General features: G+C 35.3%; 2 protein-coding genes and 3 long non-coding RNA genes across 6 annotated transcripts in view; 4 read left to right on the top strand and 1 right to left on the bottom strand.

Moving 5' to 3' along the window:
* LOC119066394 overlaps positions 1-22,282 on the bottom strand; it is a 24,835-nt gene extending 2,553 nt beyond the window's left edge. The window contains exons 1-2 of the long non-coding RNA XR_005085741.1: positions 22,272-22,282; positions 5,850-6,181 (exon numbers count right to left, since the gene is read on the bottom strand). This is a non-coding gene — a long non-coding RNA (uncharacterized LOC119066394). The remainder of the gene's footprint in view (positions 1-5,849; positions 6,182-22,271) is intronic.
* LOC119066391 (keratin-associated protein 6-2-like) lies at positions 1,376-4,080 on the top strand. 2 transcript variants are annotated; one of them, XM_037168825.1, is made up of 3 exons: positions 1,376-1,807; positions 3,920-3,952; positions 3,983-4,027. In XM_037168825.1, exons 1-3 carry the CDS (start codon positions 1,469-1,471, stop codon positions 4,019-4,021), a joined length of 411 nt encoding a protein of 136 aa, XP_037024720.1. In that variant the 5' UTR covers positions 1,376-1,468; the 3' UTR covers positions 4,022-4,027. The 2 variants fall into 2 exon arrangements, with proteins under 2 accessions (XP_037024720.1, XP_037024719.1); XM_037168824.1 differs by having other exon boundaries at positions 3,920-4,080.
* LOC119066393 lies at positions 6,042-27,158 on the top strand. Its single transcript, XR_005085740.1, has 3 exons — positions 6,042-6,174; positions 24,519-24,524; positions 27,148-27,158. It is a non-coding gene; the product is annotated as an uncharacterized LOC119066393 (long non-coding RNA).
* LOC119066392 lies at positions 8,698-9,354 on the top strand. The gene is made up of 3 exons (XR_005085739.1): positions 8,698-8,982; positions 9,042-9,221; positions 9,284-9,354. It is a non-coding gene; the product is annotated as an uncharacterized LOC119066392 (long non-coding RNA).
* On the top strand, positions 22,373-23,481 carry LOC119066390 (phospholipase A and acyltransferase 1-like). Its single transcript, XM_037168823.1, has 2 exons — positions 22,373-23,021; positions 23,090-23,481. The coding sequence occupies exons 1-2, from the start codon at positions 22,491-22,493 to the stop codon at positions 23,348-23,350; spliced, it is 792 nt and encodes a 263-aa protein (XP_037024718.1). The 5' UTR covers positions 22,373-22,490; the 3' UTR covers positions 23,351-23,481.

Genomic DNA, 27,158 nt, shown 5'->3' with positions numbered 1-27,158 from the left:
GCGGTTTACACCTCGGAATAAGTTACTGGTCGTCGAAATTAAAGATATAATCTCTCAGCTTTATCACTATGTCAGTCAATGCTATCTACGACCGACATTCCTCGCCTATGCTATGGGAAAAGAGTCGGTCGTCTATCGTCACTGCAAAAACACACTTCACTCTGTTCATCTTGAAAGATTGTATGGCAATCCCGTAGCTATTGTACTTGCTCAGGTGTTCCCCGTCTCGGAAATATACTGCTTTGCTACAAGATATGGACATGCAGCTGAAGCCGGTATTGGAACACATAATCAACGTGCAGCTGAGCGAAACACAATGGATTCAGTAAAGCTTACCAGTGAACTTTGGAGGTTTAGGTATTCGTTCGTTCACAGATATCGTTCTCCCAGCGTTCCTGTCCTCAGTGAATGGATTACAAGACATCGTGTCTACACCAACCTACATACAGAACTACGAGTCAAATATCACATACTTGATGGAAGCATTGAACAAGTGGAATGAAGTCAACAACGAACTGCCTGAAATGTTGAAGTCAAAATTTGCTTGGGGCCGAATCAGTGTGAACTGTTCGATCACAGCTAACATTCACAGCCAAAGTTGAACAGTTTCGTTTTGATCTGTTGCAAAACAAGATATCAGAAGCCTGGATGAACGTTATCCCTAGCCCGAATATTGGCACATTTCTGAATAATGCGAATATGTATTGGGCTGTGTTTCGGATTAAAAATTTGTCATCCGTTCGAATGTGTGTGCGCAAAGCTGTGGACGAATTGGAAAGGCACGCCCTTCATTGCAAAATGAATCCGGAAAGATACTTCCGCCATGCCGAGTTGAACCGAATATTACATCAAGGTTTGGCAACAATCAACCTGCCATCCTTGCTTGAGCCAACTGGATTATATCGAGACGACCGGAAAAAAAGACCTGGCTATTCAGCGGGGAAATGCAATGTCTGTCAACGCTTGCATTCCGAAGGATGTCGCACTGGACGAGATCTACCATCTGCATCAAATTATTCTTCTTTTCCTTTCTTTTTTTTTCATTTCCCTGTTTTGTAATTTACTGTGCTATGTAAAGACTCATTTCAGTTAATGAAAATAGAAGGTCTATGCCGCCATTTATACAATAAAGAGCAAGATACTTCAATCAAAAACGCTACATTAAGTCACAGAGTTAACCTTTTATCCATTTATACGCGTTAGATTGGTTCTTGCCGGGAACTGAAAAGTTTAGACAATTTTATTGATGAACGAGAGAAGGAACAGAAAATCACTTGATCTGCGTTTAATTCACTCTCTAAAAAGACAATATCAAAGGAGTCTTTTTAAATGAAAACCATCCAAGTGCACTGCGTCTCCACCTATAAATACGTGACTCTTATGGGAACATTTCGTCATTCTGTGTTCAACCGCCTTGCAGTAAATACTATTGAAGTAAAAATCCAAAATCGAAATATTTCTTGGAAAAATGGCAGCTCGTCAAGTCGCAAACATTGTTAAGTCTGGTGCTCTCCAGAAGTTGGCTGTCGCAGAGTCGGTCGTTGGTGGCAAGGTTGCCTGTGAAGGATATGGTGCTTCTTCGTATGGCGCAGCATATGGACCAGCAAGCTATGGTTACAGCAGTCCAGCAAGTTATGGCGGTTATGCTGGCTACGGCAGTCCAGCAGGTTACGGCAGTTACGGTTATGGTAGCTATGGTTATGGCAGTCCAGCAGGTTACGGCAATTACGGCAGTTACGGTTATAGCTCACCTCAGAGTTACAGTCCTCAGGGTTATGGACAGGGTTACGCACCTTCCGGATATGGATATGGTTCTAACTATGGTTCTAGCTATGGCTCCGGCTATGGTTCCGGCTATGGAAGTTACTAAATTCTTCGGTTTTTAAATTTTTTTTCCTGAATAAAATCATTTCTTTCGGATCTCTTAAATCTGTTCTTGTCTTATTATTTATGTGATTGTTTGAGGTGTTCGATTGCGGATTTTACCATTATTTCGTATAAATACAATGGATCCATTTGTCTCAATTCATTAAAGACTGGTTGTTTCTCTATGGAGTTGTAGAATAAAATCTCCCAGTAACAAAGGAAATACAAGTAATATTGAGCCACTTTCACAATTTGTCAGAAGTGTGCGTTTGTGATAACCGAGTTGTCAATTTTCGACGAAATTCTTTAATCGACTTCGTGCCAGTCAACGATCAAAGGAAGGACAATATCAAAGGAGATTTTTAAATGAAAGCCATCTAAGATGAACTGCGCCTCCGCCTATAAATAAGTGACTCTTATGGGAACATTTCGTCATTCTGTGTTCAACCGTCTTGCAGTAAAAATCCGAAATCGAAATATTTGTTGGAAAAAATGGCAGCTCGTCAAGTCGCAAACATTCTTAAGTCTGGTGCTCTCCAGAAGTTGGCTCTCGCGGAGTCGGTCGTTGGTGGCAAGGTTGCATGTGAAGGATATGGTGCTTCTTCGTATGGCGCAGCATATGGACCAGCAAGTTATGGTTATAGCAGTCCAGGAAGTTATGGCGGTTATGCTGGCTACGGCAGTCCAGCAGGTTACGGCAGTTACGGTTATGGTAGCTATGGTTATGGCAGTCCAGCAGGTTACGGCAATTACGGCAGTTACGGTTATAGCTCACCTCAGAGCTACAGGGTTACGCTCCTTCTGGATATGGATATGGTTCTAACTATGGTTCTAGCTATGGCACCGGCTATAGTTCCGGCTATGGAAGTTACTAAATTTTTTGGTTTTTAAATTTTTACCTGAATAAAATCATTTCCTTCGGATCTCTTAAATCTGTTCTTGTGTTATTATTTATGTAGTTGTTTGAGGTGTTCGATTGCGGATTTTACCATTCTATCATGTAAATACAATGGATCCATTTGTCTCAATTCATTAAAGACTGGTGGTTTCTCTATGGAGCTGTAGAATAGAATCTCCCACTGACAAAGGAAATACAAGGAATATTGAGCCACTTTCACAATTTGTCAGAAGTGTGCGTTTTAGCTATTTTGCTAACTAGTTAGTAAATGGGCTTGTTTTGCGCACTAGATGTGAGTTTGCCGATACGAGCGGAGCGAGTTCGGCAACACATCGTGTGCGCAACACCCCATTTACTAACGTGTTAGCATCAAGATTTTATCTACTGTTAGTTGAAATATTCATAATTTTCAAGCAAAACACATCAACACAAAATCCTACTACACATGATCGTATCTACAATGGTTATATACATAAGGCATATAACCAATATAGAAACTTATGCGCACGGAAATCGTGTGTAAATTGACTGTCTTTGCTAACTAGATTCATCTGAAAATTATGAATATTTTCAACTTACAGTAGATAAACATTTTTGTGATAACCCAGTTGGCAATTTTCGACGAAATTCTTTAATCGACTTCGTGTCATTGTCGACTCCGAATATGCTAACATTCACTCTCTAAAAAGAACAATATCAAAGAAGCCTTTTTAAATGAAAGCCATCCAAGTGAACTGCGCCTCCGCCTATAAATACGTGACTCTTATGGGAACATTTCGTCATTCTGTGTTCAACCGCCTTGCAGTAAAAATACTATCCAAGTAAAAATCCAAAATCGAAATATTTGTTGAAAAAATGGCAGCTCGTCAAGTCGCAAACATTGTTAAGACTGGTGCTCTCCAGAAGTTGGCTGTCGCAGAGTCGGTCGTTGGTGGCAAGGTTGCATGTGAAGGATATGGTGCTTCTTCGTATGGGGCAGCATATGGACCAGCAAGTTATGGTTACAGCAGTCCAGCAAGTTATGGCGGTTATGCTGGTTACGGCAGTCCAGCAGGTTACGGCAGTTACGGTTATGGTAGTTATGGTTATGGCAGCCCAGCAGGTTACGGCAATTACGGCAGTTACGGTTATAGCTCACCTCAGAGTTACAGTCCTCAGGGTTATGGACAGGGTTACGCTCCTTCTGGATATGGATATGGTTCTAACTATGGTTCTAGCTATGGCTCCGGCTATGGTTCCGGCTATGGAAGTTACTAAATTCTTCGGTTTTTAAATTTTTTTTCCTGAATAAAATCATTTCTTTCGGATCTCTTAAATCTGTTCTTGTCTTATTATTTATGTGATTGTTTGAGGTGTTCGATTGCGGATTTTACCATTATTTCGTATAAATACAATGGATCCATTTGTCTCAATTCATTAAAGACTGGTTGTTTCTCTATGGAGTTGTAGAATAAAATCTCCCAGTAACAAAGGAAATACAAGTAATATGGAAGTGGCAGCGACCGGTTTTTTAACGTTACGCTTTGCAACGGGCTAAATGCACTTTCACAATTTGTCAGAAGTATGCGTTTACATTTTTGGGAGATGCGGGAAATCAGAAACAAAACTACATTTTTTATTTACATCTTAAAAAAAAATTCTATTTAAAATCGCTTGATAAGATTTTAGTGTAGACAATTGAGTCGTACAACTTTACTATTGCATAGAAAAATAGGTCAGCATCCTCTTATATTTTTTGTGTAACAGTAACTTATTAACCGTACGAAGAAACACCTTTGGATTTTTGGCTAAAACATGAAGAATCGATTTTTTTAACTGTGAAAATTCTATGTCTCCAGTTTCGTGGCTGATCACAATGTGAATGTGAGATACTCTCAGAGTTCTACAACAACCAAATACAAAGTATACAGTAGAAGGTTCCAAAAATAACCAAATAAAATTGTACCAAGTCATACAAATCGAAACACTCCGATCCGAAACATGTTTCGAAGACTCTGCAGAATTCTGCGAATCTTGAAGACAGTGATACCGTACATCAAATGCAATGGAAGCGAAGGGAAAATGAATTTTGCCTGGTTTATGGTCCTCATAGACAGAGGACCTCGGCATTGCACGATATTTGTTTCTAAATTTGGTCACCCATGTCAAAAATGGTCTAAAATATCAGTCGATACTGTCCAGAATCTGGAAATAATCTGCAATTCTGGAAAAATTGGTCACTTACATCAAACGCAATGGAGGCGAAACGAAATTTAATTTTGTCTGGTTTATGGCATACATAGACAGAGGACCTGGGCATTGCACGATATTTATTCCAAAACAGGGTCACCCATATCAAAAACAGGGTGAAAAATGGGTAAGTAAACCGTCGTTACCGTGCAATATTGCACGGTATCGACTGATTTCAAACTAATATTTCGACTTATTTTTGATATGGGTGACCCTGTTTTGGAATAAATATCGTGCAATGCCCAGGTCCTCTGTCTATGTATGCCATAAACCAGACAAAATTAAATTTCGTTTCGCCTCCATTGCGTTTGATGTAAGTGACCAATTTTTCCAGAATTGCAGATTCTTTCCAGATTCTGGACAGTATCGACTGATATTTTAGACCATTTTTGACATGGGTGACCAAATTTAGAAACAAATATCGTGCAATGCCGAGGTCCTCTGTCTATGAGGACCATAGACCAGGCAAAATTAATTTTCCCTTCGCTTCCATTGCATTTGATGTACGGTATCACTGTCTCCAAGATTCACAGAATTCTGCAGAGTCTTCGAAACATGTTTCGGATCGGAGTGTTTCGATTTGTATGACTTGGTACAATTTTATTTGGTTATTTTTGGAACCTTCTACTGTATACTTTGTATTTGGTTGTTGTAGAACTCTGAGAGTATCTCACATTCACATTGTGATCAGCCACGAAACTGGAGACATAGAATTTTCACAGTTAAAAAAATCGATTCTTCATGTTTTAGCCAAAAATCCAAAGGTGTTTCTTCGTACGGTTAATAAGTTACTGTTACACAAAAAATTTAAGAGGATGCTGACCTATTTTTCTATGCAATAGTAAAGTTGTACGACTCAATAAGGGAGGTACCGCATATACTTTTTAGTTGATTTTCTTGAAGAACTCGGAAAATAAAGAGACCCGTGTTTTTTCTTTTCTCGAAAAAATCAAAATTCGAAAAATTATCACTGGTTGAAGTTGAAAAAATTTTCACACCCGATCACACCCGCCATACAAATTGTTGTTGTAATCGTCATTTACATGGGAAGTATAAAGTGCCCTATAGAGGGTACTATTGCTCGAATCAAGAAAGACAAAAACACGGGTCCTTTTATTTTCCGAATTCTTCAAGAAAATGTAAAAAAAATGGAAAAAAAATCTTTTTGTACCTCCCTTATTGTCTACACTAAAATCTTATCAAGCGATTTTAAATAGAATTTTTTTTTAAAGATGTAAATAAAAAATGTAGTTTTGTTTCTGATTTCCCGCATCTCCTTGTGATAACCGACGAAATTCTTTAATCGACTTCGTGCCATTGTCAACTCCAAATATGCTAATTTGCTAATATGTTGTGCTAAGTAGTTACTTAAAGTTCGTCATCCGTCATCCGCTGATCACGTCAAGATTCATACCAAGCTTACTTATTATTATATGTGGAGTGTGTATTTATAGTCCGTTGCCATATCCATATATGTAAGACTAAGGACTCATACAAATGTATGATACACAGATACACTGTCCGATTGGGGTATCTGTAATCTAGATAAGTAAGTATTCGACCATTGTTTCACATATTGAATGTTTTGGGAGGTGTTCTTGTGCTTATAGAAATGTGTGAATTTTTACTCTAATTTTTGGTGCTTCGTTTTTTGGGAATGTTTTAGAGTAGCTGAAGAAAGTCAGTTCACTCTGTGGTAGTAAAATGCATGTTAAAAAAATGAAGTACAAGATTTGAAATCAACAGATTGAAAATACTTTGATTCGATAATAATACTGATCATATGCTCGCCGTCTGTAACAGGTTAAACTCTGTTCCTATTTTTATTTTATTCTGACTTTCATGTTGATAGGCATTTCAGCTGTCAAATAGAAGTGAAAGTCGCCGGCTCGCTGTGATTTACTTCATGTTATTCTTTTCGCTGAGTATATAGAAGTAAAAACGGACTTTGTCCAATCGCTTCATTTTGCTACAAGGGTGGATTTAGTAGTGGCTCATTGCTATTAACGTCGTTTCCAATAGATGATATAGCCGCAAAATCGTTAGAGTAACTGTCCTTGACCTTGAAATCAATCATAAATTTGCTTACCGTTTTAATTACTCCGTTGCCACGTAAATACATGATTGTTCATTGCCAAGTTAATTATATTACTTCCGAGGTTCCAAGTTGTGTATTTGATAAGTGGGGTGTTACAGCCCGACCCGAAGGGGAGGGCCGTATTCCCCACTTGTCAAATAACAACTTGGAACCTCGTAAGTACAATGCTTTACGTGATTAGGCAATGTAAATGAAAATGAAACATGCCGTAACACGTAAAGATTCATAACATTTTTGGTTTCAATTCAATGACAAATATTTATTTTCACTGTTTTTTAGAAACAAAAGAGCGAAAAACGAAAAAATCAGCACTGCAATCAATTGAATTGTTCTGGCATTTTGTTGGGATCTCAAGCAGTCCATTCGAAGCCGCTCCATTTTATGTAGGCTTCCAATGGATCCATTTGTGCTGTCGCTGGTTCACGAACATCGCTTGCAACTTCTGTTGTTTCATCTGAAGTGAATGAATTTTTTTTTTCAACAATGGAGCACATGATTGTCCATTGTTAACTGAATTTCCTAAGAAAAACATGAAACCATGTTCTTGTAATTGTACTTACTTTGGCTCTGACGTAATCGTTCTATCAACTCTGCTTTCCGTCCGCCGATGGGTAAATTTTTCTCAATCAATTTTTACTTTAATTCGGCGACTTTCAGTTTTTCAAAATTGTCCATGTTTAAAGTTATTTGGATGATCGATTACAAATGAGCCGCAAGACAAAAGAGATGAAAGTTGTTTACTCGGTCGTAGCTTCAATGGTTGAAACAAAAATAAAATTCAACGATTGTGTGAGCCAAATATATTTTGTTACGAGTGATGAAGTTGAATTTTTCGGTACTAGTCGTTATGCTTGACTTCCACTTACCAAAAAAGTACTACGTGAGATAGTCAATATTGAATTTTTTTATTTTTGCTTAGTTTTATTTTGGCACGTTGGTCTCTCACGGCTATCACACGGGGTACTTTTTGTTGAGTTAAAACGGTGGAAACCATACTTAAGTATGGTTTTCACTCGACAAAAAGTTCATGATTTCAACTGTACCGAACGTTGATGTGACAAAATATGGTACAAAATTGGCCAAATAAGTGAATCATAAGCACTCACTGTGGGGCTGACGAATTTTTCATAAACATGTTCCATCTCGACTCTTTTCATAGCTGAGTTAGATGAAGCATGTATTATTCAACGGTACATGTAGCAGAACTACTTCAATACCTTGCCGGTTGACATATTTCACACGACATACCTTAACCTGAAGTCTGAGCTTTTCAATGATACCAAATATGTCATGTATGATTCTCAGCAAGACCTATTTATGATAATGATTTTGCATCGAGGTCGAGCTACTAGCAAATTTAGGGCCATGGAAAATATTTGTAAATTTCGTTTTCCATGGCCCTAAATTTGCTGGTAGCCCGACCTCGATGCAGAATCTTTATCATAAATAGTTCTTGCTTTGTTCAAACTTGCGTCTAGTGTTTTAAGAAGAAAAATCTTTTACTTCATTTGTTTTACGTGTTACACGCAAAACACAGCACGGGTAATATTACATCCCTCTACCCTTTTGATCGGGCTTCAGCCTCCACACTCGTCCAAATAAAAATCTATGAATGTCGGACGTAGTGTGATCCGAAAACTCATAAGTTCCTAAAACGTAGTACACACGAAATATGACAGTTCAACCTTGTCCTTTTTAATGGCAATTGTACAATAACAACAAATTAATAATTTTCCAAAAACTTAAAGTCGAAATTCTTAAAATTGAAAATCTTTTTCTGAATTGATTATGAGAAAATCTAGAGTGTCATTTGAGGTAAATTACAGTTCAACATTCTGTTCACGTTTGCCGTCAACTGCCAAATCGATATTTTTTATGTCTTCGAGTTCAGGTAATCCGAAAGATTTCATTTTTAGAAGCAAACCTAATCTACTTAACATCCATATTAAGATGACCTATTCTCGACTATGACTGCAAGACCATTTGGTACAGTGAGTCTGAGACAAAAGAAATTTACAAAACCATTCAGCACTCTTCGAAGTAATAAAGTCGAACCGAATCTTAAAAGAATTGAACTTGACAAGGATAAGCGACAGTATACTAAATTCAGGAAGAGATCGGAAACTTTAAGTAAGTTGATTAATTTCGGCAGAATTTTTGTTTATTTTTATTTCACACTTTTTGCTTCGCAGCTGAATTTGAAAAAAGTCCTATATTTGAACATGAACCCCATTGTCCTCTCTTTAAAGTAAAACAAAATTCTATAATCAACAATCAGGAAAGGAAATGTCTCAATTTTCTGACAAATCTAAATGAAACGAGCTTTCAAAAAACACTTCGAATAGCTGGTCCGCTTAATGCTAAGGATCTCGTTGATAAATACTTTGATGGTTAAGCCTACGACAATGTAAATTGTATTATCTATTTAATAAATAAATTGTAATCGGACAAAGTTAGAAAATCCAAAATCGTTGACTGATTTTTGTGTCTGTTCTTAAAATATCTACGAAACAATTCGAGGTTAACACTACTAAAGGGCGTAACTAACATAGCTCTCAAACTACACCACCGATTTTCCTAAACATTTTCTTTCCTTGAATTTCAAGGCCTGAAAGTTAGAATTCGTTATGATTTTGATATTTGTTGTGCCCCATATAAGCTCTATCCGACTCATAGCTTTTAAAAATCATCAGAGAAACTTTTTTAGAATGTCCCTTTGAGGTAATGACTCATTGGTCTACTTCGCGAAGTTTCGCGCAAAAGTACTCGCGACCAAAAAAATTAGTCTCCATTTATTGTGAATCTACTAATATATGGGTTTAGTTCGGTAAAGAAAAATAAATTGGTTTGACTCAGTTGCGGTCATGGGGTGTCCTTAAAGTTTGTCGACATTTTTTGGTTTTTTTGACCATATCTGCCGATATACCCAGGTAAAAATACCAACAATTTCATTGGACGGCAACGTTAATTACCAAATATATATCTTCCGAATTCATTGATTTGATTTGTTCATTTACGGACCTCATCACAGCCCTTTACGTGTGCAGTCTGGACCACTGGCTTGCCGTGACTCTCGAACCACGCAGATAGTTTCAACATGGGCCATAAAAAATTAAACATAATTCTAGCTTTCAGGGATAAAAAGTTTAGCAAAATCGGTCGATTAGTTCCAGAGATATGGTAGTTACACGCCCTTCAGTAATGGTGCCCTCGCATTTATGTAAAGTCTTTTGTCGGACAGGAAACGAGGAACAAGTAGGACTGTAAAAACGAAATTACTTCGTAATTCTTAAAGGAAATTCCTTCATACAACAAAATTGAATCCTGCCAAGTTAAATTTGCATGCATTCATACCCATTGTTCGCACAAAACAAAATTAAGTGTACACCCGAAAGGGGTATATTATAATTATACCTTGCATGAAAAACAGAGCTTTGAGCAAGTGTATCGTGTGAAGTAAACTGTGAAAGCCAGTTTATATTGGTGCCATACCAACCTTTCGTGATTTTCGCTATTTTTTTTCTCTACAAATTTTATACAAACCAATCTTTCCATTAATTGACCTGTTATCAGTGTGAAAAGCTTAAGCAACCAATTTATTTTGAACTTATACATTTAATTCATGTTTATACAAAAGCGATGTTTGAGAAAAAGGTAAAAGGTCTTTAAACCGAATAACGATGAAAAACAAAACTCGTTAAAGCATATAATTACTTTATAATGAAGTTGGACACATTAATTAGATTGCGCTTCACTGCTTGGTCTAATTGCCATATCTGTCATAAATGGGCATCATGTATATAGTTTTCTCTGTGTTGTTGTATATATATGTGTATCTATATGTGTGCTGGTTTATATAACAGATAATAATGAATGTACAAGTTGAAATAATATATTTACGATTTTTCGGTGTGTTTTAAAATTTTTGGAAAATTATTATTTTGCTGAAAATTAATACGTTCCAGTAAATGAGAACTATGGGTGCTGTCGGTTGGTGTTAAAATAAATTAAAATCATTAAAAATCGCATTTATTCAATTTTAGAGTTAATCAAAATGCTTAAAATAATGTTACTTTTATAGTCGCCGTCACATAATGCATACAATTTAATATCAATTCGGGGAAAAAAGTTCATTAAATTTGTAAAACGCAATCCAAGCGACAATTATTATCACAATAATAACCAGTGGATGATAAAAAGAATTATATAATGCGAGGAGTATAATATCCTTTATTAATTGACACAACCTTTTTCTGGAAAAAAGGGGAAATATGTACTTCCTGGATCCTGAACCATTTAAGGGGCGCCCCGCATTTGTTGGTAGGTCAATTTAAGGTTGGCTTTTCAAAGCCTCAAAGGCAATCTTTTGCCTTTTAGAAACGGCAAGCTTATTGCAGTGAAATAACCCAATCAGTTACAACATTTGATTGAGCCGTTTCCGGTTTATGCTCATTCAATAAAAAGGTTAAAAAAAGTTCGGAAAAGTACTGTTACTGTTACAGTCAATGTCAGTGAAATTTAGGCATGAATGTGATTGAGCTGTTTTTCAGTTGGTCCACTCATACAAACAAAAGTTCTCAAACGTCTTTATAGAATACTACCACACATACATATAAAGACGAATGAGCCCCTGAATAAACAGTTTTATTTGCATGACTAGGCTAAATTTCACTGGCGTCATTTCTATGTAACTCCGAACTCTACGCTAATACGCTATCGACATTACCGTTATTTTTCCTCTGTTGTCAAAACATTCTATTCAGAAATCTTAAATTACACTCGCTGAATTTTCAAATCCGACACAGTTTCTGTTTCGTGGTCTGCTGGTCACGGTGAGCTTGAAACGGTCCATACCTGATATTTCGGGCACATGAATTTTTTTATTGATATTAGTAGAGGGAAGTCCCGTGATTGAGAATAAAAAATTCATGTGCCCGACATATGTATCAAGTGTGGACATTTTCAAGCTCACCGTGTGGTTTTTTATCTGGAGAAGTCAGAAACTCAAGCAAAACACAGAAACACAAAATTATCGCAGCTGCCAAAAGTAGGAGTGGATTTGTATTGTTTGACTAATTAATTAATTTGCTTAATTCAATTGCTCAAGCAGTCTCTCCACTTTCAGCAATTTATAGTTTTTATGACATATGCGATTGATCAATATTATGACCTGCTAACAAAACAAAAATTACTAAACTTACACATGTAAAGTCAGGTTGATCTCATTGGAATATAACTTCAACCATGAAGTACATTTCAAATACAAAGTGAATTGCCTTTAAAAAAAACAAACCCTCTGGAAGGATATAACCCAAATGAATTCACCAGTTTAAGTTGATGTCATATACTTTCTCATTATGTTGCATTGTTTCCGATACATCTTGTCATTGTTTCCATTATGAAAGACAAAGTGCAAGTGTTTCACTTGTTTAAGATTTTTCTCTTTGAAAAATGTGCACCTGTTCAGCCTGAATAGTCGAGAACTTACGTAACTTCATCAAAAACCTTTTTTTTTTAGTTGCACCAGATTGCACCACTCGTTTCACTGTAATACTTGTGTACAGTTTGCGCAAGCGACCGTCAATATGCAATGCAAAGTATATTGATGATTTTGTAAAGATTGAACTTATCGACAACTTGCATTTGTTTGGCTAAATCATTTTGGAAATTCAGTTATCTTTCTGCTTTTGAACATTTTTCGATTGAACAATCATGTAATTGAAAAAAGTGCTCACAACACACCCGATGTTTATTTTGCCGATAAGTGTCGATAGAGACTACTCCATTCTTTCCGAGTAGAATAATGCATTAGCTATCGAAATTCCGTTCGGGTATCGTATGCGTGAACAGATGATTGCATATTTCCTTACTACAGCGATAATAATAAATTACAGATGAGTAAATGCAAATATAGACTAAGACAAATTGTGCCTATTCCTAGCAGTATGCATAATACTCGCGTACTTATATACCATCTACGTGATAATACTCTTTTCATTATTACAAGCTTTTGTTTCCTATTAGATTAAGCCTATAGGCAATATGTTTTGTCCGCTACACTTTTTATTATAATGAAATGCAAACTCTTAGCATTTTCCTCTACTTTGTTTAATATTTGACGTTATGTTTGTACGTAGACGTACACGTATGGTGTACAAGGACAGATTTGATGGAGACAACGCAAATATGTTTTGATTGAGCTCGCGTTGTTTTTCTTCACGACACATACGGTTTTTCATCTGTTATCGACAGAGATAAGATGACAAAAATTAGCGAAGAGCATTTTTGTTGATGTCAATTCACCTTGAGTAGCAAAATGTTGGTGAATGTTAATTTATTTGTATCACTCGGTGGTATAAATGACTATTATTGTATAGCTACTCCACATCCACTAAGTGTGTACTACTCTACTCAAATGAGACAAATCTTGTCGTTCTAAGTTCCCCTTTTACACCTTTGGTAATTAATGCATTTCAATAAATTTAATAAGTTCCAATTCTTAGCCACCATTATTAGATTAAGAATAGAGCGAGGAAAGTCGTTTATCCATGAAGGAAAAAGAATACCAAAATAAAAACAAATAAAACATTTTGCGATTTTTAAAAACAAAACATCATCAAATGAGCATAGTTATACCAAAGCATGAGTTATTTACGAGAAGGGACTCACTTCGGAGTCAGTAAATCAGTAAACATGAAAATCATAAACCAACACAAACTTACCTAAGTTGAAGCATAATTTTAATAAAAACACATTTTTGATTTTTTGATTTCATTACCTTGCCTAGAACTTAATCATGCATAATTAGAACATTTCGCATCGAAGTGAAGAATTTCTCTGGAGAGTGCTGTCGTAAAAAGGCGCCCGACTTAATACATAGGTCGCGCTTTTGGAGATATTACATACGGTTATTCATCTGTTATCGATAACGACGACAAAAATAATGACAAGCTCTGTGTAATATAGTTTTTTATACAGTAAAATGGATGTTAAAATCATTGAAGTACAAGATTTGAAATCATCAGATTAGAAATACTTTAATTTATGGAAGTAGTAGACCCGAAAATAAAACTGGTCATATCCTTGCCGTCTACAGGTCAAAATTGATAGAAAAATGAAGTTTTCAAAGTAAAGTTGAAAATTGACCCGAACGGAGGGCTGTATTCTTACTCGTCAAAATAAAAATTTGGAAACTCGTACGTAGGGAATAGGTAACGTAAATGCATATTTCATATGAGCGAAGCGCCATTTACATTGCCATATCAATATTATATATTACAAACTTGTCACGAAGAAGTCGAGGTTTGCCGAGACTGATAGTGACAAGTGTGTACTCTATTTTATCACATAAGCGAATACGAGACAACAACATAGATCTGAAGTGTAGTTTTTGAATTATTCTTCTAGTTAAGTAATTTTGACACCCGAACACCGCGCGTATGTGATAAATGACTATTACTAAAAAATTCACACGAAAACTACACTTTTCATCCCTAGTTATGTAATAGTACATTTTCTACCTTGGTGTATATTTCGAGAATAACTTCGTATGTACAATTGTATATAACGAGCGCCAGCGAGTGTGTATACAATTGTACATAAGAAGTGATTCGAGGAATATACACCAAGGTAGAACAATGTTTTATCTCCTGCAAGCTGATATTTCATACATTAGCGAAATAACCACAAAAAATTGGATTTAAAATTAATTAATTAAGCATGTTGTTTTAAAACGCATTCACAACAAAAAAAACATCATACAGAGAATCCTTTATTTACTTACTCACACATATACTATCCACCTCAACATTTCGTTCAAATCACATCATTCCGACTACTTTGATTATTTGATCGATGTAGAAGTGACTAACGAACCACTGCCGACACCAATTGCATCTCGTTATGTGATTTGTTGGCGTAGTGGTCAGCATGTTTGGTTGATATGCTGCTGGTCCCGTGTTCGCTTCCGCCGTTCGGCGATTTTTTTTTTTCAAATATGTCGATGGAAAGTAAATTTACCCTAGGTGGGTTATGTGTGAATTATCCAATCGTATAGGCTGTGGTTAAGTATGTGTTTGTGTTTATATGCAGAAACGCGTAATGTATGAAATATCAGCTTGCAGGAGATAATAGTAGATTATGGGGCTTGTCCAGATTCTTGCTTGGAAACGAGACAAGAAATGAAGGAATGACACTTCCCCTGAATATTCAAAGTAATGTATAAAGCCAATTAGTGCATCTTCTCTTCAAAACACAAGTTCGACTAATATTTTCCTGTGTTCTTTCAGATACTTCGTGTCAGTGAATCATAAGAAAACTACAATCGTAATTTTGGGAAATTTTAGTCGATTTGATTTGCTTGCTGTGTAAAAAAAAGCCCTAACATGAAACGGAAAGCTTAGTGCATTTTTATACGTGGAAATAATTGTTGCTCATGTGGTGGTAGCGTTTCAGATACGAAATGTATATTAACCGAAAAAAATCAAATAGAATGTGGGCACATACCATCAACTTTGAACGACAATATCAAAATTGGATGTGTATGCTTACAAATAATTTTTTTTTCATTCATAGAACAAATCAATCTCGGATGGTAATTCATTTTTAGTATTTTATGAAAAAGTAATCAAAAAACAAAGTCTGTGCATTCGTTTTGTTATGACTATGCGGTCAGAAAATCGTTTGACAGGAAATTGTGAAAATGTGGTAAAAGCACAAAAATTAATTTCGAAGGAAATGACGAAAAAAAAAATTAAATGAAAGATTTATTCGTTTGCGGTAAAGCATTGAAAATTAGTTATTTCATTTTTATCCAGCCTCGTCCATACCCGCTCCAAGTTGATATCGATGAAAATGGTTATTGTATTTTGTGTGAATTTTATTATTCTGAACATTTTAATTATTAATAGATGGACGAAATACGAGAATTAATATTTGATATAAAAAAAAATTATGAATAATAAAAGAAGCTCCAATCAGACTCAAATGCGTCATCTATTGAAAACTGATAAAAAATATTGAGAGAACTTCGCCTTTATAAATAACAAACTGTTAAGTTAAAATAATAGTTGATTCGGAACGTTTTCTGTCTTATCTACACTGACCGATTGTTATGTACTATTTATGCAAACGTTTACTACCCACAAAAATAAACACTGAAATCGAGATGGGTCAACGCACTTCAAGCAAAAGTGATACTCTAAATAGGGTACTGAAACTTGACAGTGCTCCTGCTCCATACAAAATTTTACACTGTAAAAAGAGTGGGGATAAAATTTCATACAAATAGTACTCTATTTGGCAGCTGTCATTAATAGGACTTTTGCTTGAAGTGCGTTGGATGGGTCTAAATTTTTTGCAACTATGTAGCAATACTCTAGTGGCATCTCTACATTTTTTTCTTAATAGAATTGTCGCTAATTATTTTATAGAATGAAAAATTTGATTCAGCTACTGGAGACCGCAGATGTTTTTTAAATTTTATGCCTACCTTTCGATATCAATTTAACGAACGACGATTTGAACCCAAAATTTCTGATGAACAAAGCATTAATGCACATGAGAAAAATTTAATCGTTCTATCGAGGGGACATATATTATTCCAATCGGCCATTAGGAGGGATTTTGTTTCTCCATGTAAGGAAATACTATAAAACGGGTCGATGGTTTGCAATCAAAAGAAATGTCTACTGAACTGATACAACAGTAACAACCTCGCGGTTTCTCATCATCGTAAAACTTATCAACAATTTACTTTTATTTGCTCCTTATTCAATTATTTTCAGCCTATTTCAAAACGCTGAGGACTTTGAACGTTATGCATAACGTATCTACAATTGATGTAAAACTTGTCGCAAATCGACTACGGTTTTTTTGCAGATTTTCAGAAAATACAGTCAAATGCAGTGAAATTTCAGCATTAATTTGCTTCAGCTGTTCCACACATCAATCAAAACTATTTATACGTCGTTATATGGATTTACACTACGCGCTTCACCCTGTGCCTTAACCAACTTTGAATGGAAGTGTCGCACCACATCGGATTTTTTTTGCTAATTCAATAGGGGGAGGTAGTCTGGTTACAAAAATAGCAATAATAAGAAAAACGGCTGGGAGAATTTTTTTTGCGACCACTTTGAAGTCATTTTTCCATACATTTTCATGTATTTTATGAAAATGACAAAAATGTTTTTTTCGCCAAAATACGCATTCACAATTTTTATCATTAAAAAACATTATTTTTAGCAAAAAATTCTTCTACAGTATGCCTCTAAACACTGAGATTTCGTTTATACACCCAATTTATTTTTCATGTCCAGCAGAATTTGATATATCCAAATAGCTGTATAAACGAAATCTCAATGTTTAGATGCATACTGTAGAAGAATTTTTTGCTAAAAATAATGTTTTTTAATGATAAAAATTGTGAATGCGTATTTTGGCGAAAAAAACATTTTTGTCATTTTCATAAAATACATGAAAATGTATGGAAAAATGACTTCAAAGTGGTCGCAAAAAAAATTCTCCCAGCCGTTTTTCTTATTATTGCTATTTTTGTAACCAGTCTACCTCCCCCTATTGAATTAGCAAAAAAAATCCGATGTGGTGCGACACTTCCATTTAAAGTTGGTTAAGGCACACCGTGGCTTGCGTGTAACATCTTCATCCGTATAAACAGTTTTGATTGTTTTTGTGCTTCAGCTGAAAAACAGCTGAAGCAAATTCGTGCTGAAACTTTTACTGCCTCTAACTGTAGAGCCACAATCGAACAATGTTTTTTTTTTTGTAATTCAGCTGCCAAAGGAGAGAAATCAACGCAACAAGAATAAGATGGAAAAAACTGTTACAATTGAACGATAGTTTGAGTATGGCTGAGTGTTAATTCTAATCTTGCATATTTTTAAGTGATAACTACCACTTAACTAACGAATTGTATGAAGTTTATTCAGCGAAAAACGCAGGCGAGTCTATAACATGTCCCATCAGCAGTTAATTGAATAATTATTATAAAAAGAAAATATCTAAACCGTTTTGCTTTAGTGCAAATAATATTGTTGAACAGTCAAAAACGTTATTTACGCGACAAATCAGAGGACGGACTCACTTACTTTTAAATTACAATTATGGACAAGAAAGATATGGATTCTCAAATTGGATTATACCGGGCTTGTGTTAAGTCAAGTAGTGGCATGTGTATGGCACACAACCAAGTTTTACCTTGTCCATATTGCGAATAAGAGAAACGTGTACCAAGAGGATTTTGAAATTAAATGCGATTACTCAATAAGTTCGAAAGTTGTAATTTTGTATGAATAAAAATCGTAAATAAGAATAAGTGAAGTTGTAACTTAACGAACTATGGAATACAAAAGAGTGAAGTCTTATCACAGATCTTCCATAATTTGCATTAAAAATGCCTCGAAAAATTAAACAAAATAATTCGTAATTATATGGCAAAGATGACTAACGTCGATATTTGTCGATATTAAAAATAATGACAACCTCTGGTTAATATAATACTTACATAGTAAAATGTATGTTAAAAAAATTGAAGTACAAGATTTGAAATCAACCGATTAAAAATACTTTGATCGATGGAAGTGATAGACCCGATAGCCGAAAATAATACTGGTCATTTGCTTGCCATCTGTAAAAGGTTAATCTGAGCATCGAATTTAATGCGATAACTGCTGCCTAATTAACACACTAAAAAGATCATTGAGAAGAGTCTGAAACATGCCCCATCAGCAATTAATTGTAAGATAAAAAGAAAATACCTGAACCATTTTGCCTTAATGCCAGTAGTATTGTTAAACAGACATAAATGTTACATAAGTTGCGATTTTGTGGACGTCCTTTTTTTAAACAACTTATGGATAAGAAAGACGCGAATTCTCAAATTAGATCATCGTAGACTGGTGTTAAGTCAACTCGTGGCGTAAGCATGTTACACAACGAAGTTTTTTGCCGTTCATATTGATTTTCTTCAACGCCGCAACAGAAACTATAAAATTTAATGCGATTGAACAATAAAAAACCTTAAGAGGCATAATTGTTCCTCCTCAGACACACTCCAACATGATTCTTCTTAACAATTGATACTTGCTCCATCCAACGATCACAACTCAAAACAACTAGGAAATTCGGAAAAGCGCAATAATTTAAATTTGAACACACAAAATTTTGACTAAAATATGTAGATTTTCTGTTACTTATTTAGTGAAATCAACTTCTACAATGTATGCACTGGTAATCAGCGTATAATAAAGGCTGACATCGTTTAAATTATCAAAAATTTATTTTATTATTTAGATCAAAAATTTGGCTGCCCATATGTCCCGTTTACTGAAAGTAGCATTTTAATCTAAATGACATCATTTTTGAGATCATTTTTCGGAAATGATTCGATTTAGTGTGACGCCATTTTATTATATTTTGATAATGCTTAAACCTATTGCAGTTTGTTTTTTAACATTTGTGAAATTTAAAGATTTATTTTAAAAATTTGTGACCGCAATTCTAACCGAATCAGTGGCAGCTTTTCATATAATACGCTCTTGTGTTGTGATATTTTTGGTGTTTTCAGGAAAGTGAGCAGTTTTGTGAAAATTTAAGCTCAAAACAGAGATACTTTAATTTCATTATTTTATCAAAATTTTATTAATTTCTGGAAAATGTAAGACCGCAATTCTAACGGCGAAAGTCCATATTACCTTTCTGAAGCATATTCGAATCATTTTATATGACTTCCTAAGAGATACATCGACAGTTTTCGGGTCGTTTTTTCGAGTTTTGTGGTAGGAAAAAGTGCCGATGCCTCTTAACAGGAATAATAAGTAAAGTTGTCGTTAACAAATTATGGAGTAGGAAAGAGTGAAGTCTTACGTCATATCACAGATCTGTCGTAATTTGTATAAGAATTGTTTTGATTCAATTTTCGAAGAAGTTTCTTATATAAATTATGGCAGAGATGATTAACGTCTATTTTCTGCAACTAAGCAAAGGTTTGATTTCTATATTTGTCCACGACAGATAGCTAAAATCAATCGTAGAATAAGAGATTTGTTAGTTCAGCAGATTAAGGCCGTCGATTAGTTTTTTATTTACCTTCCGAAATCAATATAACAACGACCACGATGAGAATATTTATTCTGACCATCGAATTTTTATAATGCGATAACTGCCGCCTACCGAACGAACTTAGAAGATCATTGAGGCGAGTCTAAAACATGTCCCATCAGCAATTTGTTGAATAACATAAAAAGAAAATATCGAACCGTTTCATTTTAGTGCAAGTAGTATTGTTAAACAGTCACAAACGCTACATAAGTTGCGAATCTGTTGACGGACTCTTTGTCAAACCAAATTATATATGGACATGGACAAGAAAGGCATGGATTCTCAAAAGGGATCATCGCAAACTGGTGTTAAGTCAAGTAGTGGCGGATGTATGTTCCACAACGAAGTTTTACCTTGTCCATATTGCGAGGAAGAGAAACGTGTACCAAGAGGAAATTAAATGCGATAAGTACGCAATAAGTTCGAAAGTTATAGTTTTGTATGAATTAAAATTGTAAACAAGAAAAAGTGAAGTTATGAAGTTGTCTTTAACAAATTATTCAGTACGAATGAGTGAAGTCTTATGTTTCGTTTAATTCTTCGATGTAGTCTTTATGAAAATTACGACAGAGATGATAAACGTCAATTTTCTGCAACTGTAAGAACTGAGATTAGATAGTTCAGCAGCTATATGTGTGAAGGATCTAACGGTGCGGTTGAATGTAGCCTAATTGATCATTTGGATGCGGCTCGAAGCCTTGAACTAGGCTTTACAAAAAAAAATGATTTTCGTCCTTACAATCGGTGGCAATGGAACTTAGGACATCCAGACTACAGATAGAAGTGATGGAAAACTGATTGGGGTTGCAATCGGTAGTAGTTGAAATTCTAATAGTAATGGTACAAAAATTGGGTTCAATGAGTGCAAAGGTAGCCGGTAGACACACTCCAAAGTTCAAAGCTCACTATTTTCAAGAGGTCTAAGAGGACACATGAGGTAGGTATGAAGCTAATAAATACTTGTAGCAGAGAGACACATTAGCTCTGCCAATATCAAACAGACAGTAGCTCAAAGTTTTTCGATGATATTTGGTCAAATTCGTGAATTTCAGCGTCTCCTTGAACACCAGTTTTGGTGATTTGTTTGATTGCGATTTTCCAAAACAAATTAAAAACCACGAAAACAGGAAAATAACATCGACATTTTTAGTGCAATTATTTTAATATAAAGAATTGGTGGTAGAGTTAAATTTTAGCGTATCGGAGCTTTGAGCGTCACCCATTCTGATAGCGATACTTTTGTAAGTAAAGGACTTGCGTCACCCTTCCTTAAGAGGTTGAATGCTGATTAGGTATACACTCAATGACTCGGTTCAGTTTAATTGATTTTTTTTTGCGTAAGGTTAAATTAGATGCTTACTACCTCAATATACTATGCATGCGGAAAAACTTATTGACCATTTACAAGTAAATAACGTGTGATTGAAGCCCGAGCTGAAAGTATAGTAAAACAATTCCTAGTTCCATAATCTACGATGAAGGTGTCAATCGATTATCGAGTAAACGATTCTACGCACCTCTCAGAGATGAAATTTATTGTAGAAAGCTCAATGATATTTCGTAAATTTTCAGTTGATCTAATTTGATCTCTCGAGTGCATAGTAGGGGGTTTTAAAAATTAAAGTGCAGATAAAGTTGGCGGACTGTGCGGAAAACAAACTTCATGTCACCCTGATAAAAATTGTATATGGGGACGTAATATGTGAGAAAGATTGTCCCATTACTTTCCGTGGGGAATAGTAGATACATTATGTCCTTGTTTGGAGATTTTTATTTTGCCGATAGGGAGGTTTGTAGAGCCGAAGGCGAGGGCTATAATACCTCGATGCAAAATAAGAGTCCTTCATCTTTATCGACACTTATTTTCCCATACGATTTTGGACCCTCTTGTGCATAGTTGTATGAAAAGAAGCAAATTTATCTCTACTCTTTCTGTAAACACACAAATAAATAAATGATAGACGTTCATTTATGAACTGTTCCTGTTCTAAATTTATGTATAGTCTTCGAAGAAAAAAGAAAATCTGAATAAGAATCTAACCAATCTAATTAGATTCTAACGTAGAATATGAATGCAACTGGTCTGACTAGTATTTAAAAGAAGTAATGTTAAGACAATAAAAGTGAGGAATTAGTTGTTGCATTCACTAGTCACCATTCAGCATTGGATTCGATTGGAACAGATTGTTGTCTTAGTCCAACTATATATACACAAAGGGGCAAGTGAAACTGTATTCGGACCACAAAAGGATCAAAATAAATTCAAAGATAAACATAAAAATGAAAAATCTTCTCTTGTGGGGTTTTTGTGTTGCTATTTTCGTTCAATCGAGGAGTGAACAAACTGAAGATGTTCGGAACTTAATATTGAAGACAATAAATGAACCAGCACCGAACTTTGAACCTTGTGACGAAGATCTGATAGAGAAGGCAACTTTCGGCGATATGATTGAAATAAAACGAGCTGGGTACTTTCATTGGTGCGTTTTCATTGGCGGTAACGACGGTGAAACTGTTATTCAGTTGGATAGTCCGGAGTTCGATATATTAACGCCTAAAACGGCGTTCAACAATCTTACAGGAAAAGTGGAAATGCGTAATTTGCCTGAATTGGCCGGAAATGATCATTGCCGAATCAATAACAAAAAACGTGAAGCGAAACGAAAAGGGTTGTCTATTCTTTCGGAGTCAGATACTAAAAGGATGATAAGAGCAGAGCTTAAACATAGCGATACGTACTACAATGTTGTTAAGTATAACTGCGAGCACTTTGCAACAAAACTCAAATTTGGTGTTCCGTTCAGTAGTCAGGTATGTTTTATAAAACAGCTTATCTCAGAGAGCTTTATTGACAATTCGATATTTTCCATGAAAAATAGATCGAAGCTGCGAAGAAAATTTTAACGAAAGAACAGTTCAAAGAGGCTGTGGCAAAAATGTTTCAGGCTGTAGATTCAGACCACTATTCGAGCGAAGAATCCGAATACGAAGAATCCGAAGACGAGGAATCGGAATACGAAGAATCAGAAGACGAAGAATCCGAAGACGGAGAATCCGAAGGCGAAGAATCCGAAGACGAAGAATCCAAATACGAAGACTCTGACTACTCGCCCCGCAAGCCTTCCAGGAAGCGCTACTAAGCAACTTTTATATGGCTCAGGTTCAAAAGCTCTACTTTTTACTGTCCCTAACGAATAATGCTTGTTCTTACTGGACAGTCCTTTTTTAAGAAATTCGATACGATCGCTATTAAAATTCCCACAAGCAGATACCCAATGCAGTTTTATTTGTCGTAGAACGAGGAACACTTGTACTCCTTGTACTCAGAGAATCTGCTGAGGATGGCTGTGATTTTTCTAGTCGAAAAATATTTAGAGTCATGGAATAAAATAATTTGTAGTTTCAAAGCTATATAAACCCTGTACTGGACATGGCTTTGAAGCAGGTTATGGAATGATTAGATAGGTGTTTCACGTTAGTGACTGTACAAATTGGATTTCTAACTTTTCGTGATTAATTTAATATCCAATCGTTTGTGGAAAGAAAATAGAGATTTTTTTTTCATGGTGCCACCAATGGGAAATTTATAGATTTCGAAACAACCGCCGTTGAAGTAGACGTTCTTTCAAGTTCAGAACGTGCTTGAAACTGGCTTTATACCAAATCTATCGGCTTCCCATTGCAGTCTCCATAGAAAAAAATTTCTTTTTCGAGGGGTGACGCACTTCTGGATAACTAAATAAATGGGAAAAACGTTCATTTTACCAAATACTTTAAAAGTCTGAAAAAGGCTTGATTTTAATCGAACGATCGAACCTGTACTACTACGGTAAAGAGCGTAAAATTCCACTTTTAGGAGTTTTTGGTTCAAAGTGAAATAAATGGATTTAATAAATTTAATACCATTTTTAACAAAACACTTTTTATATAATCTCACGAGTACTTAAACACCCTTACGATCGTGCAAATCCAATTTTCGTAATCGTTTACCAATTTTTTAGGTGGGAAAAACTAAAGAACTTTTTTTTTGGATTGAATGGTGAAGTGTGTCACCCCTCAGTCTTTTTTATGTCTTCAAGGAATATTCAATCATCGGCAAGAGGTTAATGCGCTTAAAGTTTAGTATTTTTCAATACATTGACATCTTCCACAGACTTCCACAATAAACTTTAATCATCAATCAATCTGGTAAAGTATTACGAAACTGACCAATGAACGTCAACACAAGATATGGTCGAATGTCAAACTTTGTATTATATGGAGCGGAGGACACAGCGATTTCATATAAAGAAACTCACCTCTCATGAGAGGTGAGTTTGTTTATATCAAATCGCTATTTGTCCTCCGGTTTGTATGAACAGACCATACCTGGCGTTTACTTTCATTGGAACTTACAGCCGAATGATTTAGATATTATTTTGTTGACAAGTGGTTAGTATGTGTGGACAAATGGTAGGAGGTTCTTCCAAAAACGCACGTAATGTACAGTTTCACTGAATTATTATTAATATCACCCAACCAACTCTGATCTCTAAAAAAAACTAATTTAAATTTTTTATAATTATAAATCCTGTACAGTCGAAACTTGGGGACTTTCATTCGATCAATGTGAATAGTAAAAGATTAAATATGTTTTAAACTTGTGTTGCATTCGTTCCATGGGGATAGACGTAAAAAACGCCGCTAATAAAATAAAACACTTTATTACATCCCAAAATCTATATGCATACCGACACTGAATGCTAGGTAGGTATGGAAAAGTCGTATTACAAGTATGGATATATAAGCTTAATACACACACACATGCACATATACGTATATGTATGCCATGACCATCGCGCACTTTTTTATCCCAATTGAACATTAATTAAGGCAGACAATAGACAGAAATACAAAAATCATCTGCCGACAGAAATAAATTAGGCTTTATTTTACATAACATTTTTGGATCGGTGATAAATGAGAATTTTTTAATATGCAAAATGAGTATGCGATTTTTTTTTCTTCTTTTTTTTTTAAATTTATGCAATTAACGTTTTTTGTTTGTTATGGGGTAGTTCGAGTATAAGCATTTTTGCTGGACAGAGAATTAATGTTATGATAAAATGACACTCCCCACATAATTCATCTCTCGCATTTTTTTTTCGAACCGATATCGTATTCGTATTTGAACCGTGTAGGTATATAATAGAGATAGGTGCTGCATGTTACCCATAAAACCTGCATAAATATTTAAATGTAGAAATAGCACCCGAAAGATCAATTTTTCAGTTGTATTGATATTCCAGCTAATTTGAATTTTTATTTGTACAGAAGGAATTTGAAATTATTCAGAAATTTTTATCTATTAACGAAATAAAATACATTTTTCAGGCTCGTTATGTATACAACACACATACGGATGTTCGATTTGAAAGGGTAATTTTTGTATTTTATGTCGAAATTATATGGAATAGATTTATGTACGAAATGCACCTATGTGGGGATTTTTTTTAGATTCGAAATTATTACAAATTGAGAAGACATTTGGAAGTGAAAAAAAAACTATCGATAAGTATCTTTGAGGGAATTTGAAATTGCAATGTTCATATTCTAACAATGCCAACAAGAAATCGGCAAACGAAAGAAAGAAAGTGCAATGCTATTTTAGTGGCCACTGGACTACAGAATAGGTTTCGTATATCGTCCTAGAGTATATGGATGATGTATTACAACGCGTTGTTTCTAATATCTTTGGGGGTGACTTAGAGTGTACTTAAGAGTTTAAGTTTAAGCAAGGAAAGTTTATTGATAGTCATCTGAAGTCTATTAATCAACGTACTTTTTAAAATGCCAGCTAGAAATTAAGGAGGAAGCTTCGAGAGCTTACAGTAGTGTTTATTACAGCGCAAATTTTGCTGGACCACTTCTTTTCGATCCACCGATTTTCCAAATTTACCAGTTTTCCAAAATTAACCAAAAATTATTTTGGGAAATCTTGGAAATTTTTGGAAAATGTACACACACGGTTAACTATCAGATGACATCATGTACGTTTTTGATTCATTTTCAGTATCTGAGCATGTTGCGTCCCAAACAATTGATTGACCGTTACGCCGTGGTATCAAAGTAACGCCGTCTACTCTTTTTCTGTTGTCTCTGAACATACCAGGAGGTTCTCGCATAGATGGTACATTTGCCGACTGGAGTGATCTATGAATTATGTCATTAAAATCAGCATGCCAGTGCTATATAAACAACTCAGTCCATGAGAACCGCCTTCATTGACGATACCACCACATCTACACTTATGATGTTTACAGATTTTAGCTCAAATACTTAAAGCAATTGAAAATATAAATGTATTATTGTCCAGCAATGTTCCAATGAATTTTGATGGCAAAGCTGTAAGCCAGGCCGCTTGATTCATGGACTGTTGTTGCTAAGAATCTTGTTTTTTCTGTTGGTGAGCTGAACATCAATGAATAAATATTTCCTGAAATTACTATGTTATCCCAGCTTTCTTGGCACGTTTTATCCACAGGAATACTATCATAGGATGACGACCATTTCTCCAAAGCGTAGTTGTAGTCAGACACCATTGTCTCATCTGATAAATCTGAGTACATCGAGGTGACGAGATTAATGACTGAAGACACTGAACTAAGGAATGTAGGTAGGCATATTTCCGATGCTTTCCTGATGCCAAGACCACCACTTCTAACTGGTAACGATATTATAAACCATTTCTGATCATTGAACTTTGTAAAAACCGGCTTGGACCATGTAACTTATCGCTCCTGATGAAGTAATACAGTTCACATAGAGTACTAAGTATATACATAGGACCAGTTGGTATGGAAACTCACGCCGTTATTCAATGCAATAAAAAAGTGCTTTTCCTAAGTATCTACATTTTTTATACAAAATTCATTGACGACGTTAAAATGTTTCAAAGATAAGAGAAAA

Source organism: Bradysia coprophila, chromosome IV (genome assembly GCF_014529535.1).
Source record: "Bradysia coprophila strain Holo2 chromosome IV, BU_Bcop_v1, whole genome shotgun sequence".
NCBI classification, from domain to species: domain Eukaryota; kingdom Metazoa; phylum Arthropoda; class Insecta; order Diptera; family Sciaridae; genus Bradysia; species Bradysia coprophila.
This window is presented reverse-complemented; position numbering and strand designations above follow the sequence as displayed.

Excerpts from the sequence above, each read along its gene's own strand:
- LOC119066391 (XM_037168824.1), top strand. The coding sequence starts at position 1,469 with ATGGCAGCTCGTCAAGTCGCAAACATTGTTAAGTCTGGTGCTCTCCAG. Across the intron at positions 1,808-3,919 it reads ACGCACCTTCCGGATATGGA|CAGGGTTATGGACAGGGTTA; the intron begins TATGGTTCTAAC and ends AGTTACAGTCCT.
- LOC119066390 (XM_037168823.1), top strand. The coding sequence starts at position 22,491 with ATGAAAAATCTTCTCTTGTGGGGTTTTTGTGTTGCTATTTTCGTTCAA. Across the intron at positions 23,022-23,089 it reads GTGTTCCGTTCAGTAGTCAG|ATCGAAGCTGCGAAGAAAAT; the intron begins GTATGTTTTATA and ends CATGAAAAATAG.